Raw genomic sequence first — 23,525 nt, 5'->3', positions numbered from 1 at the left:
TTTGGTTTTCGAGGACAGAGACCTTTTCAACACCCCAGGAGCAGGAACCAGTAATCCACTGGAGGTAAACCGGGCGGAAGCTCCTGGGACCGGCGCGCCGGTTCAGCCCCGTCTGATGGATCTGCCTCGCCAAAACACTATTATACCTCAGGCTGTTTCAACACCTCCGGGTCACTACTCCAACCCGATGGACAATCTCGTTGCCGCTCCTGCATGGCTGGAGGCCATTCCAATTGAAGGTGACTCGCCGCAGGCGGTAGAGACGCGACGGGTCAAGGAGCTTCTTAGGACAGCTTTGGTCCAACATGAAGCATACTCGTACAGCCGCGACCAGATCCACTCGACCCCTCGTCCAAGCCGGAGCTATAGCATGCATATGGATGAACCGGCAGTGTCAAGTAATGAACGACGTGGAGCACCCCGCGGCAACAACCCAGCGGGTGGTGCTGATAACGCTCAGGAAGTGGTGGACCGGGCCCGAGCATGCAGGGAGGCCGAGTTAGCCGCACAGTATCAGGCTCGGCAGCTTACGCCAATTCGTCCAACTATCTCGGTCGAACCTGGTGTTACTTCTAGTTCTTTGGGGGTGCCTTGCCTTGTCCCCGCTTTACGCAATGTGCGCCTGCCCAAGGATTTCAAAGGCCCGCGCAAGGTACCAAATTACACGGCGGATCAACCTCCATAGACATGGGTGGAGAGCTATGAGATGGCCATGGAGATGCTTGATGTGGATGATGCGGCATGTGCGAAATACTTCACCATGATGCTTGAAGGAACGGCCCGTACTTGGCTAAAAAGCTTACCGGCCAATTCTATCAGTTCATGGGCCCAATTACGAGCCCGATTTATCAGTAATTTCAAGGATACATGTAAGCAGCCTATGTCGATAGTGGGTTGCCTGCGTCCAGGAGGAAGGAGAATCGACGACTCATTGGGTGCGCCGGGTCTCACAAGTGTTGCATTCATCAGACCGCATCAATGCTGACACTGCAGTCATAACCCTAGAAGGCAACTGCCGATTTGGGCCCCTAAAGCTGAAGTTGGGACGGATGAAGCGCCATTGCACTGACATGGGGACCCTCATGGCTGCTTTGGTAAAGTATGTTGATTCTGATAGTACCAAGGATCCCGAATCTGATGATGACAAGGCAGGGAAGGGAAAGAGGAACAACAACTCCAAAGGTCAGCAGCATCACTCGACAGGCAATGGTAGCGGAGGCAAGCGTAAAGCGGATGGTAACATGGACTTTGTGGCTAATACCAACACGCAGGACAAGGGCCAGTGACGCAAGGGTAAACCGCCAAATCGCAGTGGGGCACCCAACCCTAACCCGGACCGCCTAAATTATCTACTGAACCAGCCCTGTCCAAGACATGGGACGAAGGAGGTGCCAGCAAACCACCTTTGGAAGGATTGCTACATTATGCAAGAGTTCAAGAATTATAATGCTTTCCGGTATGATCACGGCTCCGGCGGTGGCTCAGGATCCGGGCCGGGATACGGTGGAGGAAATTCCGGTTCAGGATTTAATGGTAATCCGGGCGGACATAACAATCAAAATAATCAGAACAACCAGGGTGGTTACAACCAGCAGCAGCAACAGTCGGGTTACCAGAGCAACCCAAAGCAGTTGAATAGTGGGCAGTACCATGTCTTCACCACTAGCTTGGACAAGCGAGACCGGAAGGTTCAGAGGCGGGCAGTCAACTCTGTTGAACCGGCCGTGCCCCGTTATCTACGCTGGTCTGAACAGCCAATCATATGGAGCAGAGAGGATCACCCTCCCCAGGTTGATAATCCGGGTCAGTTGGCTCTGGTGGTGGCGCCTCAGGTGGGAGGTTACAAGTTCACCAAGGTGCTCATGGATGGAGGGAGCAGCATTAATATCTTGTACTATGAGACCTTCCGTCGTATGGGACTAACAGATAAAAATCTCAAACCGTCCAATACGGTGTTCCACGGTGTGGTACCTGGCAAGTCAGCATATCCTGTTGGTAAGATAGCTCTGGAAGTGGCCTTTGGAGATGATCATGATTCCAGGTCGGAAACATTGACGTTTGAAGTGGTGAAAATCCAAAGTCCATATCACGCCCTGTTTGGGCGACCGGCCTACGCCAAGTTTATGGCACGGCCCTGTTATGTGTATTTGCAGCTCAAGATGCCGGGTCACAAGGGGACAATAACGGTTCACGGAAGCCGTAAAATCGCTTTGGAGTGCGAGGAAGGAGATGCGGCCTACGCAGAGTCGGTTTGTGCCACCGAGGAGCTGAAGTATTATAAGGACAATGTTGATCCGGCGGACATGACTCCATTAAAGAAGCCAACTACGGAGCATGATCCGGCCCTGAAGTTCAAATCGGCAGCTGAAACTAAGCTTGTTGACTTCGTGCCTGGCGATTCGTCCAAGCAGTTCAGCATCAGTGCCAACTTGGATCCGAAATAGGAAAGCGCGCTCATCGAGTTCATCCGTGAGAATCGGGACATTTTTGCATGGAAGCCCTCTGACATGCCAGGTGTACCGAGGCAACTCGCTGAGCACACCCTTAATGTGGATCCTAAATACAAACCGGTGAAACAGTTCCTCCGCCGGTTTAACGAAGAAAGACGCAAGGCGATTGGAGAAGAGGTAGCCAGGCTCTTAGCAGCTGGCTTTATTATTGAAGTTTTCCACCCTGAGTGGCTTGCCAATCCGGTGCTGGTCCTTAAGAAAAACGGCACCTGGCGCATGTGTGTGGATTACACAGATCTTAATAAGGCTTGTCCAGCAGATCCTTTTGCCCTCCCCCGTATTGATCAAATTATTGATGCTACGGCGGGTTGTGAGCGTTTGAGTTTTTTGGATGCATATTCTGGCTATCATCAGATCAAAATGGCAGTTAAGGACCAGGAGAAGACGACATTCATAACTCCCTTTGGAGCCTTCTGCTATGTGTCTATGCCCTTTGGGCTCAAGAGTGCCCAGGCAACTTATCAACGGTGTGTACAAAATTGTCTTCACAAGCAGATTGGCCGTAATGTACATGCTTACGTGGATGATATCGTGGTTAAGTCAAGGGAGAAGGAGACTCTGGTTGACGACTTGAAGGAAACCTTTGATAACCTGAGGACGTACAAGATGATGCTTAATCCGGCCAAGTGTGTCTTTGGTGTACCGGCAGGCAAGTTATTGGGTTTTCTGGTGTCCAACAGGGGAATCGAGGCTAATCCGGAGAAGATCACAGCCATCACCTCCCTGGCTAAACCGAAGTGTATCAATGATGTTCAACGCCTGGCAGGCCGGATTGCCGCGTTAAGCCGGTTTATCAGCCGCCTTGGTGAGAAGGCAATCCCTTTGTATCAGATGTTGAAGAAGACGGATCAATTCGTCTGGAGTTCTGCTGCTGATAAAGCATTTGAGGACTTAAAGCGGCAATTGGCCAATCCGCCTGTGCTCGCCGCTCCCATTGACAAGGAGCCATTGCTGCTATATGTTGCTGCTAATGCTCGTGCGGTCAGTGTGGCTATTGTGGTGGAGCGAAAAGAGGCAGGCAAGGAGCATCCGGTTCAACGTCCGGTCTATTATATCAGCGAGGTACTCATTGAGTCCAAGCAAAGGTATCCGCATTGGCAGAAGCTGGTATATGGAGTTTTTATGGCAAGCCGGAAGCTTAAGCAATACTTCCAAGGGCACCCCATTACGGTGGTCAGTTCTGCTCCCTTGGGGGATATCATCCAGAACCGGGAAGCGACTGGCCGGATTGCCAAGTGGGCTATAGAGCTTGGGCCGCACGGGTTGAAGTATGTGCCTCGGACAGCGGTTAAGTCTCAAGCACTTGTTGATTTCATCAATGATTGGACGGAACTGCAAGCACCTGAAGAAAAGCCGGATCACACATATTGGACCATCCATTTTGACGGATCCAGGCAATTGGAAGGCTCGGGGGCTGGAGTCGTATTAACTTCCCCACGAGGTGATAAGTTTTGTTACGTTCTCCGCTTAATGTTCCCTTGTACTAACAATGCAGCTGAGTATGAAGCCTTGCTCCATGGTCTCCGGATGGCTAAGGAGATGAATCTAAGTCGAGTTAAGTGCTTCGGTGACTCGGACCTCGTGGCTCAACAAGTGTCTGGCACTTGGGATTCCAAGGACCCACTCATGGCAGCATATCGTCGTGAGGTGGATATTGTTGCAGGTCACTTTAAAGGCTATCAGGTGGACCACGTGGACCGACGGAAGAATGAAGCGGCGGACGCTTTAAGCCGGCTGGGCTCTCAGCGCAAACCGGTCCCGCCCAATGTTTTTCTGGATGTGCTGCACAACCCGTCGGTCAAGCTCCCTGGTGAAGCGGATTTGGCTATTCCTGATCCGGAGGCTCAATTGGTGGCAGCTCTTCATGTCATTCCGGATTGGACGCTTCCTTACCTGGCGTACATGAACCGGGGCGAGTTACCAGAGGATGAGACTCTGGCCCGACAGATAATCCGGCGGTCCAAGTCCATGACTATTGTCAATGGCGAGTTGCATCATTGCAGTGTATCAGGGGCGTTTCAACGCTGTGTGTCTCCTGAAGAAGGCTGTGAAATTTTGCGTGAGATCCACGAAGGAGATTGTGGTCACCACGCCGGTTCAAAATCTTTGGTGGCTAAAGCGTTCCGCCATGGCTTCTATTGGTTAACTGCTCATGCTGATGCGGAGGATCTGGTCAGACGATGTGACGGTTGCCAAAAGTTTTCAAGACGTGCTCATGTGCCGGCTCAAGAATTGAGAATGATTCCAATTACTTGGCCGTTTGCGACTTGGGGGCTGGATATGGTTGGGCCTTTCAAAAGGTCCAAAGATAAGAAGACCCACCTCCTGGTGGTGGTTGACAAGTTTACAAAGTGGGTGGAGGCAGAACCTGTTAGCAAGTGTGATGCGGCCACGGCGGTTCAGTTCATCAAAAAAGTGATTTTCCGGTTTGGCTTTCCACACAGTATCATCACAGATAATGGTACCAATTTGTCCAAGGGTGACATGAAGGAGTTCTGCGAACGGGAGCACATCCGGCTTGACGTTTCATCCGTAGCGCACCCACAGCCCAATGGTCAAGCAAAAAGGGCTAATCAAGAGATCTTGAGAGGCATCAAGCCCCGACTTATGGTTCCTTTGCAGAGAACACCGGGTTGTTGGGTAGAAGAGTTACCATCTGTGTTATGGAGCATCAATACCACACCCAACAGATCAACAGGATACACACCATTCTTCATGGTCTATGGAGCAGAGGCGGTTCTCCCTAGTGATATCCGTCATGATTCACCTCGTGTGGCGGCTTATGTTGAAGCGGACAACAAGACAGCACGGCAAGATGCTTTGGACCGGTTGGATGAAGAGCGTGACATAGCAGTTGCTCGCTCGGCGATTTACCAACAGGATCTTCGTCGTTATCACAGTCGCCGAGTTAGAACCAGAACCTTTCAAGAGGGAGATTTGGTGCTTCGGCTCATCCAAGATCAGACTGATATGCATAAGTTATCCCCACCTTGGGAGGGACCTTTCATGGTCAGCAAGAATCTGCACAACGGGTCATACTATCTGATCGATATTCGAGAGCATAAAGAATCACGTACATCAGAGGGGGAGACCAACAGGCCGTGGAACATAGCTCATCTTCGGCCTTACTATACCTGAGCCATTGGCTCTACTTATGTACATATTACGACGATGTATATGTTATGATTAATATAATAAGCCGGAACCTCAGCTAAAGCGGGGTATCTGTTCTTTTACATCATGTGTGGTTACACGGAGTTGTTCTAAAGCGGCCTCCGGTTTACCCCTTGAGTTAGCTTTTCAAAGCATCATGTAATATCACTTGGGGGCTTGGTCGTATCCGAACCAATGCAACACCTTTTGATAGGCGAAAGCCACCAGATCACTTGGGGACATGGTCAAGTCTGAACCAGTCACGCCTCTTGATCGGCCTAAGGCCACAGAATCACTTGGGGGCTTGGTCGAACCCGAACCATTGCCACGCCTCTTGATCGGCATAAATGCCACGGTTTCATTTGGGGACCTGGCTGACTTGAACCATAGCTACACCTATCGGGAGCTTGGTCGTGTCCGACCATGGTAACGCCATCTGATCGGCTCAAATAAGCCTCTTTTTGCAAACGGTTTTATCATTGCCTTTGCTTCACAATTTTCTTTGATAGATATTTCTTTCTTTTTGTTGCGTTTTTTAAACCGACAAAGTTTTAAACCGGTTCAAACTGTCAATTGACGGAACACGGTCCATTTTTAATCCGGAGACTATTTGCCCGGTTTGATTTTTTATTAACATCCTATTACGGAGTAACACGGTGTTTTATTATAACCCGACACGATTTACATGGTAAACCGGCATTATATATATACAGGAGCTGCTATCTCCTCCAACAGTGTGGGTTTATAAACCTCCGCTTCAAGATTGGCCAAGCCAACTTCATGCCCAACGATGGCAGGTATTATGTATCCCAAAGATTTGATCATATGCTTAAATTTCAGATATTTTGATTTCACATATGCAGACATCATACTCCGCCTGACGGTACAACCGCGGTGGCACTTTAAGATTTTTTGTATTGCAGAAAATACTTTGGAAAGTTCATCACCCAAAGGAAGAACAAGTTGCAGTAATTATGCATGAAGGCATATCAAAATCAAGAGTATCGGCTAGCCTATTACAAGGCAACACGGTGCCCAAAATAAGATCATTGTTTTTTCGCAAAGGAGAAGCAGTTTAAACCGGCTTCCGGTTCAAGCTTGGTCACCAGCCTGGCCTGATGGTTGTGGGTCATCCCGCGCCGCTTCAACTTCAGCTTCTCTACCCAGCGGCTGGAAATCAACAGTTGTCCAGTCGATTCCCATTAATGCTTGAAAGACAGCTTCATCATGGATCAGCAACGACGGTTCAATATCGGGAGCGTAAGTATGCTTACGGATTGGAGGGATAAGATTTTCCGCTTCAGGAATTGGTGCAACTACTCGCTTGTTTTGGTTGTCATATTGGGCTTGATAATGAGACAAGTCTGCTTCTTCAACCAATTGACAAGCTAGCGGACGCACCTCCCGGTTTATTGCTCGCAGATCCGCTTCACTAAACTCTGACCCGTCTTCCTTCAAGCTGGGATAGCCCTGAGCCGCTTCAACAGGATCAAAATCCGGCACCCAAGCTTTTGCCCGGATTAAGGCATTGATCGCACCGGTTCGAGCAGCAGATTTCTTCAGCTCTTCAACCCGGGCAGGAAGCATCGACAGTCTCTTCAGAGTGTCCTGAATCAAAGTGGGCGCCGGATTGTTGTGGGATGCAGTAGAGATGATCCGCTGTGCACCAGTGTACAGTTGTTCGATCAATGTGTAGGCGGCTTTCAATTTCTTCCGCACATCTGACCCCAAGTGACCAATGCGTGTCCCTGAAATATTACAAAGGGTTAACAAACCGGCAGCTCTATAAGACGGCCGAATCAATCCAGAAATCAAACCAGCTTACCAAAGATAGCAGCGGTCATGGCATGCACTTGCCGCTTTATGCTGGTCAGTTCGTCCACCACCGGTTTCAGTGCAGCCTCGGCATCTTCTGCTCGTTTGGTTAAAGCGGATTTTTCAGTGGCCCAATCCGCCCGCTCCTTCTTGAAGCCCTCCTTAAGCTGTTCCATGGCGCTTAAAGCGCTGGTTAATTCCTCTTTTGCTTTGGAGGTTTCAGCTTGTTGGCACTTCAGATTTTCTTGCAGATCAGCGATTTGGTTTTCCCTTTTGTTCAGCTCAGCCTGCATATAGACAGTCATACGATTCAGATAACGGTACAAGAATTGAAGTACCAACCACATAACAAGTTATGCCCTTGGTACTTGGGGGCTAATGCATATTTGCTCTTCAATTATTCAGAAAAGTCCCAAGCTCAATACAAGTATTCAACTTGGCACTTGGGGGCTAATGGCTATTTGTTCAGTTAATACTGCTGTTACAATCTTGATTACCTAAAGTCCCGGTTTAACTACACTAAGTTGAACCGGCCCTTGGGGGCTATATCAGCAAATTCAGAAAACATTGAAGTCTGCATTGACAAGTCCCGGTTTGAACGGAGATTCTAAACCGGCCCTTGGGGGCTAGGAGAGTTGACAGATTGAAGTACATACGCAGATAAGCATATGGAAGTTACCTCATATTTCTCTTTCATCATATTAACCAGACCAGCTTCATAGTCACGGCTGGTGTATAGCCGGTTCAGATAGCCGGAATGGAGATCTTGGGTGTTCAGAGCGGCATAAGTTGTCAGATCGGTATTCCATTTTCCCTTGCCAATGGCAGCAAATTCTTCCTTGGCAGTGTGTCTGGATAAAGCAACGGGATTGCCTGGCTCTGTGCGACCAATGCCAGTAATGACAACCTCATCATCCTTGGCATCGCCGGTTTGCACTGGGGCCGTTGGCTTATCAGTAGGCTTTGATGGACTGGTGGATTTCTCAATCCGGATGGGGCTTGTGGGCTGGTTGACAGGGCCTGAGGTGTCAATAGGCCTTTCTTCAGCAATAAAATCGTCATCCTGCTGTGGTGGATCATTGGGTATATCTTCATGAATAGCCGCTTCAAGATCTGGTGTTTTACCCGGTTCAGGGACGGCGTCCTCCTCGGCCGCTTTATCCAGGCGAGCCTTCTTGCTCGGCCTAGGCTTGGCCCTGAAAGGAATAACAAAGTCAAATACAGCATATGTTCCAAGGTGATGTACCAGAAATATTATGATAAGTATAGCTTACCCAAGCACCGTTTTGAGCGGTGGCAGCTGAGTAGCCGATGACTCGCCAGAGGATGAGTGGGAAGTAACCTGATAATCGGAGTCAGATGGATTAAGAGGTTGACGAAAACAGCCCGCTTTAGGACAAGCACTGACAAGCAAATTAGAGACCTCTGAACGGCGTTTCCGAACCGGACTGTTCGGTAAACCGGCGGAGGTAACTACCTGGCCGCTGTGCCGGGTTGTGCGGCGAGCTTCGTGCTGTTGGGTCTTCATAAGAAATTTGGGATCCAAGTAAGCAAGAGGATGAGAAAATTTAACCTTCCGGTTTGCCTGACGGATTTTTAGCGAAGGCAAAGGGTTTGAATCGGAAGAGAGAGTAATTACCTCTGCAGCATCAGCATGGCTGGTTTCGGCATCATCCTGACAAATATCATCATCAATAAGGCGTGTGAAAAATAAGCCAAGTGAGTCAAGCTCTACCTCAAGGTCCGGATTACCCACATCATCATCAGCGGCCGGATCAGAAGATGCAGTGGTTTTCTTCTTATGAGCAGGCCGTTTCACGACTTTAGTCTTTGGCCAGGTTGGTCTTTCCGGTTTGTCTGTTTTTTATGGCTTCTCCTGTGGAAGCTTCTTGCTCCAAAACGGATCATTACCTTGTTTAAACAGACATTGATATTAAACAATGACCAGATATATCAATAACAGGTTCAGTAAAAAGAAAAATCAAACTCTTACAGCTGGCGGTTTGTTGGTGGCACAGAAGGGAAGCAGGCCGGTTCGAGCACAGATGTGTTCCGGTTCATTCAGCATTTTATTCACAGCCTCTGTGATTTCTTCGTCGGTGAGCTGGATGTTAGCATGTCGCAGTGGGTCATCAACACTGCCAGTATACTCGCACATCAAACCGGAGCGCTGACTAAGGGGCAGTATGCTCCACGATATCCAACAGCGAGCGAGATCAACCCCTGTTAAACCGTTGGCCATGAAGGCTCTGAGCTTGGACAGTTGAGGAGCGTATTTGCTTCTCTCCTTGGCAGTCAACCTTTGCGGAAAGGGGTGTGTATTGCTAAGCCGCTCCGGACGAAAGCCAGGCAAAGGATTTTCATCAGCAGGGGAGGTGTCTTTGCAATAGAACCATGTTTGATTCCACTCTTTGGGGTGGCTGTGCAGTTTGGCGTGAGGGTATGTGACCTCTTTCCTTTTCTGAATCGCCACACCACCCAATTCCGTATTGGAACCGTCAGTAAACTCAGTGCGGCGGTTTAGATGGAAGCAGTCTCTGAACAACTCAACTGTGGGCTCCTCTTGAAAGAACACCTCACAGAGCACTTGGAAGTGACACATGTTTGTAACAGAGTTGGGGCCAGTGTCTTGTGGGCGGAGTTGAAAATTGGCTAAAACATCCCGGTAAAATTTAGAACCGGGCGGCTTAAAGCCCCGGGCTAAGTGATCTACGAAAACGACGACCTCTCCTTCTTGAGGTGTGGGAGGGCATTCTTTGCCAGGGACCCTCCAATGGATGGTATTTTTGCTGCCTAAGGCGCCGATCAGGACTAAATTGTTCAGTTGAGTCTCTGTGACGCGAGAAGGAACCCAGTTGCACTCATATACTTGCTTGGCCATGATGAAATCTACAAGATAGGTGATTCCGGTTCAAGAATGCATTGATTAAAGTACACTGGTATGTACAATGTTAAACCGGAGACAGCTCTATCTAAACCGGAGTTTTATGAAGCAACAACATCTGGCGGTTCAACAAGGGGACTAATGGTATATACCGGTTTGTTAATTTTTTCTACACCAAGTTAAACCGCCGGATCTAAGCATTGAAACAGTTGAGATTGCGGATGGGTAAGTGTACAGAAACAGATTTCACAAGATTTCTCTACAGCGATGGATCTGAAGCAAGTTCAGAAAAGAAGGAAAATATTCAAAAGCTCAAAGCAGAACAGTATTGAATCAATGGGCGGAAATATATGTGAGATCTATGGTTTTAGGCATGAAACTAAAGGCGGATACTAAAAGTTATCACTACACAGAGAAGGGGTTCACAGATGTATCCAGGAGCTAGCATACGAACATGAACAGGTGATGAACGCAGCAAGAACACGAAACCCTAGAACAGATCTATGTTGAGAAGAGCAGAAGACCTACCAGAGCTGAGGAAGATGCGGAAGGTCGCCGCAGTTTTCTGGTACGCTCAGGTTGATGCAGCGGCCAAAGTCGATGCAGAAGACGACGGCGGTGGCGGAGCTCTGAGACTGGCGACGCGAGGAAGACGAAGAGGAAGGGCATGAAGGGGAGAAAAGAAATGACCCTTCGGCCCTATTTATAAGGCAAAAAGACATGTGTCAGGCGCGTGAATCCAGGAACCGAAAATTTCGGAAGCGGAGCTGTCGCCTCGGTTGTTGTAAGTTTATTAAACAAGGAGATATCATGGATGTTTTCTTTATGACAGATGACATCACCTTGGCTTACAGCAACTGGAGAGGATGACATCATAGCGGTTCAGCAACTACGAGAAGATGTTGAAGATGAAGATTTTGCTAAGGATTGACATGAACCCGTTCAAATCAATCTGGGACCTAATGTTGGGAATATTACTATTGGGCGTAAACCGGCCTATGTGGGCCGGATTAACTTCATCAGTAACTCAAGAGTGTTAAAGCCCAAGAAGATAGATGAGGGCCTGAGGCCCGTAGTCGGTTTAAGACTTGTAGCCGTAAACCGACATCTGTATGTAAACTTGTATTGTAAGATAGGAATAAGGAGAGACCAACCCGGATACGAATATGAACCGGTGTTAGGACTCTGTGAACCGACGGGCGTCACCCGTATATATAAGGGGACGACCCGGCGGCGGTTTAGAAGGACAAACAACAACTCGAGACTTAGGCGAAGCTTGTTTGCTCCCTAGTCATCGAAACCTCATCAATCCCATCACAACTAGACGTAGGCTTTTACCTTCATCGAAGGGGCCGAACTAGTATAAACCCTCTTGTGTCCCTGTGTCCGCTTTAACCCCTTCGAGCTAACCCGTTGCGATGGCCTCACGACTAAGTCCTTTCTCTAGGACATCTGCCGTGACAAAACCACGACAGGTTCAGTTAACAGCCATCGATCGATTGCTCGGGTTCAGTAACGCGTAGCCTGCAGTGCAATCTCTTGGGTTCAGTTAGAGCCCAACACCTCGCTCGGGTTCAGTTAGAGCCAACGCCTTGCACACACGCGCGTACGTGTACGAGAGAAACGCGCATCGCTCGACCCCCGACCTCCCACCGTAACCGGGAACTCCCCGAAATTTTCCTCCCCCTCGCTTCTACCATGGTTTTTTCCGTCATGGACGACCCAAAGAATGTCATGCAGCTACGTCTTCGGCCCGCCCAGGACGAAAAGCCCATTTTTTGTCATGATTTTTTGTCATAGAAGTAGGAGCCCACCACATCTATGATGATACCGGGTTTTGTCACAATTATCGTCATAGAAGTGTCATATGTATGACAAAAAAATATTTCGTTCGGCCCAAAATGTCACGGATGTGTCTTTTTTTTGTAGTGTCATATCATTAGGGGCATTTATTTCTTATCATGTCGGGCTGCTCCCTGGCTATAAACTACTAGAAAATTGTTCTTTCATAACAAGATTCAACAAAGCGGCATTAATTTCATACGATTCCGCACTAGTGGCGGGAGCAATCGGAGTACTAATAAAATCATTATTATTAGTGTTGGAAAAGTCACACAACTTGGTATTTTCTTGAGACATTGTGACAAACCGAGAAATCTAGCACACAACCAAACGGAAAGCAAACGAAAAAGACGAACGGAAGAAGGGCGAATAAAAAGGCAAATATTTTTGTGTTTTTCTGAAAACATCTTAGAACTATAGGAGAGGAAAACGAGAGGCAAATGCCAAATAATGTAAGTGCAAGAGATGAGAGTTTATGATGCGTACTTGGTAGGCTTGATGTAGAACCTTTGATGGTAAAGACCTGACTGATGGCAAATTCTCTGTTTCCAGTAGTGATACTTGAATAAGAATTTTTCAATGAAAGACCTCAGTGAAGCTGCTTATATATTGGGCATCAAGATCTATAGGGATAGATTGAGACGCTTGATAGGACTTTCACAAAGCACATACCTTGACAAAGTTTTGAAGAAGTTCAAAATGAATCAGTCAAAGAAATGGTTGTTGCGTGTGTTATAAGGTGTGCAATTGAGTCAGACTCAAAGCCTGACCACTTCAGAAGATAGAGAGAAAATGAAAGTCATTCCCTATGCCTCAGCCATAGGTTCTATCATGTATGTTATGATGTGTACCAGACCTGATGTGTGCCTTGCCATAAGTTTGGCAGGAAGGTACCAAAGCAATCCAGGAGTGGATCACAGGACAGTGGTCAAGAGCATCCTGAAGTACCTGAAAAGGACCAAGGATATGTTTCTCATTTATGGAGGTGACGAAGAGCTCGTCGTAAATGGTTATGTCGATGCTAGCTTCAACACTAATGCGGATGACAATAAGTCACAAACTGGATACATATTTATATTGAATGGTGGATCTGTCAGTTGGTACAGTTCCAAGTAGAGCATCGTGGCGGAATCTACGCGTGAAGTGGAGTACATAGTTGCTTCATGAAGGATGGATGAAGGAGTTCATATCCGATCTGGGTGTAATACCCAGTGCATCGGGTCCAATGAAAATCTTTTGTGACAACACTGGAGCAATTTCCTTAGCGAAGGAATCCAAGTTTGACAAGAGAACCACACACCTAAAGAGACGCTTCAACTCCATTCGTGAAAAGGTCAAGGATGGAGACATATAAGTTTGCAAAATACATACGGATCTGAATGTAGCAGACCCTTGACTAAGCCTCTTCCGTGAGCAAAACATGATCAACAATAAGACTCCATTGGTGTTAGATTCATTACAATGTAATCTAGATTATTGACTCTAGTGCAAGTGGGAGACTGAAGGAAATATGCCCTAGAGGCAATAATAAAGTTGTTATTTTATATTTCCTTATTCATGATAAAGGTTTATTATTCATGCTAGAATTGCATTGATCAGAAACTTAAATACATGTGTGAATACATAAACAAATACCATGTCTATAGTAAGCCTCTACTAGACTAGCTCGTTGATCAAAGATGGTTAAGGTTTCCTAACTATAGACATGTGTTGTCATTTGATAACGAGATCACATCATTGGGAGAATGATGTGATGTTTTATTTCTCTTGCTTTCTTAATGTCAAATACATATTCCTTCGACTATGAGATTATGCAACTCCTGGATAATGGAGGAATACCTTGTGTGCTATCAAACATCATAACATAACTGGGTGATCATCAAGATGCTCTATAGGTATCTTCGAAGGTGTTTGTTGAGTTGGCATATATCGAGATTAGGATTTGTCACTCCCTGTATCGGAGAGGTATCTCTGGGCCCTCTCGATAATACACATCATAAGAAGCCTTGCAAGCAAAGTGACTAAGGAGTTGGTTACAAGATTATGTATTACAGAACGAGTAAAGAGACTTGCAGGTAACAAGATTGAACTAGGTATGAAGATACCGACGATCGAATCTCGGGCAAGTAACATACCGATGGACAAAGAGAATTATGTATGTTGTCATAAGGATCGGCTGATAAAGAACTTCGTAGAATATGTAGGACCCAATATGGGCATCCATGTTATGCTATTGGTTATTGACCGAAGAGGTGTCTCGGTCATGTCTACATAGTTCTCGAACCCGTAGGATCCGCATGCTTAACGTTCGTTGACGATATAGTGTTATATGAGTTGGTGACCGAATGTTGTTCGGAGTCCCGGATGAGATCACGGACATGACGAGGAGCTCTGGATTGGTCCGGAGGTAAAGATCCGTTTATCTAGTCCATTTTTCCATGAACTTAATACACTAGATGCATGCTGGATAGCGGTCGATGTATGGAGTAATAGTAGTAGATGCACGTAGGAGTCGGTCTACTAATTTTGGACATGATGCCTATATAATGATCATTTCCTGAATATCATCATGATTATTTAAAGTTCTATCAATTGCCCAACAGTAATTTGTTTACCCACCGTATGCTATTTTTCTCGAGAGAAGCCACTAGTGAAATCTACGGCCCCCGGATCTCTTCTTTATTATATTTACCTTCAAGATCTATTTTTATTCACTTTTATTTTCAGATCTATTAATCCAAAAACCCAGAAATACCTTACTGCACTTTATTTTATTTTGCATTTATTCGTAATCAATTTATCTAGTCTATCATATTTTTATCCCGTCAACTCGACAATTTCTGGCACCGTAACCCGAAAGGGATTGACAAACCCTTTAGCACGTTGGGTCGTAAGTATTTGTTCATTATGTGTAGGTACTGTTTACGTAGTGTTGCGTGATTCTCCTATCGGTTCGATAACCTTGGTCTCATCACTGAGGGAAATACCTACCGTCGATGTGCTACATCATCCCTTCCTCTTTGGGGACGTAGTTCAAGCCGCAATCACCCCTCTTCCCCCCACCTATATATATGTGGGAGGGGATGCCACACAAAGCTGACGACAATCTCTTAGCCGTGTGTGGCATCCCCTCCACAGGTTCGTCCCTCGATCATATTTTCGGAGTGCTTGGGCGAAACCCTGCAGAGATAGCATCACCGCCACCGTCACCACGCCGTCGTGCTGTCGAAACTCATCCACTACTTCGCCCGTCTTGCTGGATCAAGAATGCGAGGACGTCAGCGAGCTGAACGTGTGCTGAACGCGGAGGTGCCGTACGTTCGGTACTCGATCGGTTGGATCGCGAAGAAATTCGACTACATCAACCGCGTTAATAAACGCTTCCGCCTACGGTCTACGAGAGTACGTAGACACACTCTCCCCTCTCGTTGCTATGCATCTCCATGGATACATATCCGCCCCGCGAGGGGTCTCGGAGGCAGCTTCAGAAGGTACCTTGCGTCAGGGACTTGGGGAGCTCCGGAGGGTACTTGCTGACGTGCGCCTCACGAGGCGAGGGCCTTGCTCGTGAAACTTGAAGGTGGGCCATTCTGGGCCCACGTCACGCGCCGCTTCCTGGGCCGTAGGTAGACGGGCCTGGGTACCCCCAATCCCACGGGTCCGACAGACTTCTCTCACCGGAGCACCACCATACCACCACCACAAAAACCATCACCAAGACCACCATGAGCTATCCAATCACGAGATCGAGGTTTCCCTTGCCTCCCCCAATCCTCTAGACTGAAACTACGATGGAAATCGGGCAAACAATCGACTCACAAAGAAGTATTAAATTGAGGCGCTTCGGTTATTGAGAGGAGAAAAAGACAGGAGGAAGAGAGAGGAAGAAGAGAGAAAGAGGGCCGACCCGATGGCTAAGTGGCCACCTTTCGACTAAGCCGAAGTCGATTGGGCTATCATCTAAGGCGTGGCCGACTGGTGGCCAGCTAGGCCGAGTGACGTGGTCCGGCCACTGGTCGGCTGCCGCGTGGACGAGCGGGCCCTATCGGCTGCCGCATGGACGAGGGGATCCTAGTCGGCTTAGGTTAAGCCAACTGGATTCTAATCGGCTACGCCATGGCCAACCGGATCCAGTCGGCTCAACCTAATTCGACGCTGTATTATTTTCGTAACATTTGAAAACGATGTATTATTTTTCAAAATTATTAAAAGTATTATTTGAAAATATCCGTTTTTCACTGTACAATCGGATAGAGAGAATATCATACGGGAACCAACATCCAATGAAAACTCTGTGAAAACCATGTTTGAAAGTTTTAATTTTTTTCGAAAAATATGGGATGTTAAGAGGATGGTGTTATATTGTCATGTGAAATTTTAAGTGAAAACACATTACGGATGCGAGCTACAAAAAAGATAAATTCAGCAATGAATAGTGACGTTACTGTATGACATTTTTCAATGCTGATTTCGTCTTTTTTATAACTCACATCCCGTAACATGTTTGAAACTTTTTTTTATGGGTTTCTAGCAAATGTTGGTTTCCGTATTTATATTTTCCCAATCGGATATGTTTCCACCGAACCATAGACGGATTCTCAAAAAGGAGAAGTGCAATTTGGACTCTTCGCGTGTACGACTCCTTGGACTGCACGTTTCGGAACAAGACTCGCCAGACATTTCCACGCACGGGTAGTAGGGCGCCACACGCGAACCAAAGCAGCAAACCTGCTTTCCTGGCAACCGGCGTTGATATTTAAGGTTTGGCCGCGAAGATTCTCCCGCATATTACTCATCGCCCCTTCGGCCACCGCCACCACGCCACGCCCTGCACATCCCCCCCTCCATCCTCAACATTCATTTTTATTATTATATAAATCTCCAAAAAAGGAGCCAGAGCAAACCGCAAATCGACCCCCGTGGCCGTGGGAAGCAGGTCGTCGCCTCGGTCAAATCCGGCGGCGGCGGAGGAGTCGTGGGCCGCAAGGCCGGGCTGGCCTGACCGGACCGCCGCGCAAGTGACCCGACCGGCGGGATCCTTCGGGCCGGCGCCCCAGGAGGATATTCTTCGCGCTGGGGGTGCTTGATTTGGATGAAAGGAGCGCGCCGTCGGCATGGGTACCCCCTCGCAGGGCTCGGCTGCCGTGGCGGCGGCCCGGGTCGACCTCTGCGCGCTCGACCTCATGCCCGTCTTCGCCAAGGAGATGATTGCCGGCGGGGTCGCCGGTGCTTTCTCCAAGACCGCCATCGCGCCGCTCGAGCGCCTCAAGATATTGCTACAGGTTCGTTCTGCTCCTCCGCCCACATGGATGATAGAGATTTTGTTCATGGAGTTTTCGTGGGTATGCGGCTTTAGGCATGATATGTCAACGTCAAGATTGTTGTTAGTCGAAAGGCGATTTTGAAGCCCGTGAATGTGATAACACGCTCCTTAATATTGAGAAGGACACGCCTCTCCTAAGCCTGTGATTGAATGTGACTGGACGTCCCTCGACACGAGTTCCATGTCAATGAAACTGATGCGCAAGTGTGCCTTTGTGCATCAGTTCTGTTGACATAGAACATTAGCTCTGTTTTAGTGAAACCGATTTACATGGCACGCCTGGCAGTTGCAGACTTGCAGATGTGAGGCTGTGCTATAGGCGCTTCTACATTCTGTACCATAAGCATGCCTAGGTCTATTAACGTTGTTCCATTAAGCATGAGAGATTTTGGAGGGCTGCGTTGCTGGGATATGGTCATGAGAGATTTTCTCAGCATTATGAGATCTTCTCCATGCAACTTGTGGTGCCATTTGGTAAAGAAGGCTATTGTTGATGTGACGGTTACCAAGTTCCACTTCCATAGGATTGATATAGTGTCTGTTTCCATTGGTCTTGTGTATGCAAGATGTGGCAGTAGCTACCAGCTGCTTCATTAGTTTTGCGTGCCTAATTTGCGCATGATACTATTTTGGGAGGTTTAGATGTTCTCATTCAAGTTATAAGTTTCTAAATGATTATGATTGCTAACACATTCTTACTTTCTGATTCTGCAGACTAGAACAAATGAGTTCAGGTCTCTCGGAGTTCTGAAATCCTTGAATAAACTGAGAAAACATGATGGTGTCTTGGGATTTTACAAGTATGTTGCAATTCAAGTCATTACTTGTATACTACTATTACAGAAGATGCATATAATATGTTTAGCTAACCATGTCTTGGTACTACTTCAGGGGAAATGGTGCCAGTGTGTTAAGAATTGTTCCTTATGCTGCATTACATTATATGGCGTATGAGCGATACAGGTGTTGGATCTTGGGTAACTGCCCTACACTTGGCACAGGACCTGTGGTAGATCTTTTAGCAGGCTCAGCATCAGGCGGGACTGCAGTCTTGTGCACTTATCCCTTGGACTTGGCTAGGACCAAGCTTGCATTCCAGGTATTGTACTGTGTGCTCACATTTTAGCAGGTTTTGTTGTTGTTGTATTACTGTGTACTCCTGTGCTTACATATTCATACTCAATCGTAGAGCACAATCTTAGTACTCAGTATCAAATTGGTTTGATAAGGTAATAATTAATCATACAGTCAACAAAATTGTTTGCAAAAACGATCTTGAAACTGATACCCAACAAATTGGTGAAAGGCGCTTCTATAACTTTGTCCCCTCCCCCCTCTCCTGCCTCTCCCTGGACATACTTGTACACTCACACGCGGACACACGAAATTCCATTCAACCCTTGTACTGCACAAACAGATATACACCCCTGAATATAGAGAACTGGTTCATCGAGGAACTTTGAGGTGTGATTTCGCTGACATGGATGTTGGTTTGTCACGTATGTACCTTAAGTCACCAAATTTTGCTATGATGACAACAAAATAAAAATCCTTTTTCTACATAGTGTTCTGGATATTTGTCTGATGATTAATTTTGTAAGAACTTCAGTATTTGATGAAACATCAGTTCATTATGTTGGAATGAGGAACCTTTTTTATCTGCTATAACTGACTAGGATGTTGCTGGGCTGTTAGAATGTGCTGATATAAGCTGCACGCACGACAAAACCACATCCATATTTTAGCAAATCTGGCATCCTAAACCGCCACCAGGCTGTATTTTGGCATACTCCATCCATCCTTGAAAAGGCTTAATAATTTTGTTTGGAGTCAAACGTGCAAAGTTTGACCAAGTTCAAACTTTGCACCGTTTGCCTTAAGACAAAATTTATAAGCCTTCTCCTGAAGCATTGAGGCAGTACTTTTGTAGGTTCAGGAGGTCAACACCTGATTATGTTGCTCAGGGGATTACCTAAGCATTTTTGTAAAGCACATTGCATAAAGTGTATTCCTGCTCAACTGTTTGCATTATGCTGCTGTGAGATAACAACACCTATCCGTGCAAGTTCACGGACTAGTAAACTAGTAAATTACATTACTACTAGAAAATGGTGCCTAAACTCTGAACTGTCCATCAGTCATCTCTTGTGAACAAGTATGTTGTTCCTTCAATACAATTTTTTTTCTGGGTTCTAGTAGTAGTGATGTTCCCAAATTCTAGGAAGATCCCTTGTGTTGTTTGAATTGCTATTTTTTAACTTTCATTCTGTTGTGTTGAACTTGTTTTACATTGCTTACAGGTTAATAACACAGATCAACCTAGCAATGGTTTGAAAAGGCCAATTGCTCCACCATCATATGGAGGAATAAAAGATGTCTTCAGAGGTGTTTACTCAGAGGGTGGAGTGCGAGCGCTGTATCGTGGAGTAGGTATGGATACAGTCTTACAGCCATGTTATACCACTAGTACTTAAACACCATCTATACTTGCTGTGAGCTATATATATTCTTATTATTTTTTGTCTAGATAATTTTATTACCTTTATTTTCGTTGTGGTTGTTATACTGTTGATGCCTCAATCTGAATATTTGCTTTCAGGTCCAACGCTAATGGGAATACTTCCCTATGCTGGTCTTAAATTCTACATATATGAAGGGTTGAAGGCACACGTACCTGAAGATTACAAAAATTCTGTCACTTTAAAACTATCCTGTGGTGCCGCAGCTGGTTTATTTGGACAAACTTTAACCTACCCACTAGATGTAGTCAGGAGACAAATGCAGGTACTTCATTTGTTCCATATGCTACTTCGTACTTTTAGATGATCATTTTAAATGTTCTTAACAAACCCGTCAATTGTTCATCACTTCTTATTTGCCACTTTTTAGGTTCAAAGTCATCTGCAGCATGATCAGTCTGGCGGCCCACGAATAACAGGTACATTCCAGGGGCTTAAGATCATCAAACAAACACAGGGATGGAGACAATTATTTGCTGGTCTGAGCCTCAATTATATCAAGGTAGTCCTGGTGACGATTACGCATCAAGTTTTTCTTACAGTTCCGATTTTGTTTTCTACTTGCGCTTCAAAAGGTGCACATTTAGTGTTGAACACGCTAGACAATCTTGGACGTCTATGTTGCTCCAGCCAATTATATTAACTCCTTGATGGTCTGAATATTTTAGGAGGATTTGCACTCTGTTCTGCTGTTTTAGCCTGCCTGAATCACACTTCCATTCACAGGACATGATAGAAAGAAAGAAAATTAGGTGTCTCACAATTTTGTTGAATCCCCTTGGGGCATGTTCAGTTTGGTAGGGATCTGCTGGGATTAAAGGGGATTGGTAGGAAATTGAGCTAAATCCCCCTTAATCCCTGCAAACCGGACAGGCCGTTAAGCAATCTGTACCGCTTTCTTGTGAACCCTTTGGCAGCGAACAGTTGTCGTTGAGTAGATTATTCTGGCTGATGCTCGGTAACCTTGTCTGGAATGTGGCATTTCTATTGTGTTTTAAATTACATAGAAGCTTATTTTTTTGCATCTGTGACTTGATGTCCCATTGACATATAGGTCCATATCCATGCAGTAGTCCCACAACTAGCACAAAGATGCTTCCCAGTGGCTCTTATATGGCATCCCCAAATTCTTTTGTGTTTAACTTGATATAATTGGTGTATCCTTGGACATAAGCAACATTATTAAATCTTGTGCCTGTTGGAGAGTGTTCCTTCATGTCATGAAGGAAATTTGCAGTTCACATGAGTAATTTTTCTCATGTTAAATACTGGTAATTTTGCAGGTGGTACCCTCGGTGGCTATTGGTTTCACCGCATACGACACAATGAAGCATTTGCTGAAGATACCTCCGAGAGAGAGCATAAAGCCTGAGCAAGGTTCTGGTTGAAGCTTCTATCCACAAAAGAAGGCACATCTATGAAGTGCCAGTTGGAGGCTTCAAGCCTCATCAAGTCCATGATTGTTATTCTCCCTCCGTAAAGGAATATAAGAGCATTTAGATCACTACTATAGTGATCTAAACACTCTTATATTTCTTTACAGAGGGAGTACGTAGTAATTGTGTTGCGTACTTACCCCAGCTGACATATTCTTTTCGTTATATTTTTTCGAATTCATTTTTATTTTTTCACCAACATGTATACTTTATCCACTAGGTGGAATGTTGTCACTGGGTAGTATTTGATGATGAAATTACAGATACGCGAAACAGACTTGCAGTGCTTGTCTTGAGTTCCATGTGTTGCCAAAAAATGACGGTCCCTATCTCATTTATATTTATATGTGTTGCGAGCTGATTTTTAAGAATTTGTGCTTGAAAGCCCATGTTTTGAGTACTGCGAGCTTTTTGTGCACCTTCGTGTCTTGAGAAGGCCTGCATATGTTTTGTATCGCATACTCTGGTTACGTTCGTACTGGTGTCGTGTAAAATTTACATGAACTGAATTAAGCTTCCTGTTACAACTTACAACTGGATCCTTGTAATGTTCTATCACATTGTAGACAGTAACAAGCTGTAACTAGTGCATATTTCCCTTATCCAAATGTGGGGTATCTCCATTCGCCACTACCCCGTCATCAATACTCCTCTTTTCTGTTTTCTGATCTGCTCTGTTCTTGTATGTTTGCATAGAAAGCAGTTATACATCTGAAAACAAAAAACGCAATTAACTGGACCTCTTCAGGGAAGACCGGCTGCCGCCTTTGTGGTCTCTGAGGAATTACCGTGCGATAAGTTCCAGATTACCTGAAAAACTGGCAAGCAGAAGCAGCTCTTCTATCACGTCACCTCTTGTCAAACGGGCGAAAGCTAACTTGAGATGCATTATGAATCTGTGTTAGCTAGTACACGCGCATTCGATAATCTAGGACGAAACTGCCGCGGCCGTCTGGGATCCCGTCGCCATGGTAAAGAAAAGAAAAAGAAGTGTACCGAAAAGAAAATAAAAGGCGGTACCATGCCCATGGTAATGAATGCGGCACGGCCCTTTTGCCAAGCCGAGAGATCGGCGCCCGCGAGCACCTCGCCGCAAGTCAACCCCTTTTCCGGCAACGCGAGTCCGCTCCGTTGTCGCAGTCCAGGTCGTTTCGGCCCGTCCGCTCGCCCGGGGCGACAACGCCCAGAGGCCGACCGACCGGGGGAACTGACCGACCGACCGACTGACACCGCGGCGCGTACGCCGGGACGCATGCATGCACGCACGCACGGACGAGCGCATGATGATCCGCGTGCCGTTGCGGCGACGTGGGCGGCCGTATCGGCGAGGGGATTCGCCTTGTCCTCTTCCCGGCGCCCTCCCGCGCTCGTCGCCTCCGCACGTTGGTACCACACTTGCTCACCTACTCACGAATCAGTACCACTACTCGTGCATGTCGCAGTTCAGTACCAACTCAGGGCCTAAGTGATGCATAGCGGGCTGACAGCCGTATAAGCGCGTATTGACCGCGTATCCGACAGGTCGGGCCCACATGTCAGGTGACACGCTGGCCGAATCGGCGCGTGCCCGGTGCGCTGACTAGGACGAGGCCGGTGCGGTCGGTTACATGGGCTCGGTTGGACTCGCCTCACTCTCGCTCGACCTCACTCTCACTCTCGCTCTCCCTCCTCTCTCCGATTCGCCGCCGCCCTCCGCCCGCTGCGCCGCCACCTCAACCGGCTCGCCGTCGCGCCATGGAGGAGGAGAGCAGCCAGGACTCAATCGCGCAATACATGAACCTCTCCGACGACGAAGCCATGCATTACCGGGTGAGTTGTAGAGCTAGGGTTAGGGTTGGGTTATCAGATTTGGGGGGATTTGATTTGATTTGGGGATTTTGTTTTCCTTTTGTTCCTGTAGATCCCTGCTAGCATTGAAGACGAAGACTACAGTGGCATTGAGACAGCATCCAGAGTTCTTTGCCATCAGCATGGTGTGGCGGCTGAGAGGCGTGTAGCATTCGAAGCATTTAACACGGGCAGGAGGTTCTTAGTCTGTCCTAT

The 23,525-nt window shown here is 46.8% G+C and overlaps 1 protein-coding gene across 1 annotated transcript; it reads left to right on the top strand.

The window, feature by feature from the left end:
* Positions 1-16,988: 16,988 nt before the first annotated feature.
* LOC123061749 (mitochondrial carrier protein CoAc1) lies at positions 16,989-21,770 on the top strand. Its single transcript, XM_044484998.1, has 7 exons — positions 16,989-17,486; positions 18,242-18,327; positions 18,419-18,626; positions 19,828-19,957; positions 20,127-20,311; positions 20,417-20,548; positions 21,330-21,770. Exons 1-7 carry the CDS (start codon positions 17,319-17,321, stop codon positions 21,432-21,434), a joined length of 1,014 nt encoding a protein of 337 aa, XP_044340933.1. The 5' UTR covers positions 16,989-17,318; the 3' UTR covers positions 21,435-21,770.
* The last annotated feature ends 1,755 nt before the right edge of the window (positions 21,771-23,525 follow it).

The sequence above is a fragment of the Triticum aestivum genome, chromosome 3A (assembly GCF_018294505.1).
Source record: "Triticum aestivum cultivar Chinese Spring chromosome 3A, IWGSC CS RefSeq v2.1, whole genome shotgun sequence".
Taxonomy (NCBI): Eukaryota; Viridiplantae; Streptophyta; class Magnoliopsida; order Poales; family Poaceae; genus Triticum; species Triticum aestivum.
This window is presented reverse-complemented; position numbering and strand designations above follow the sequence as displayed.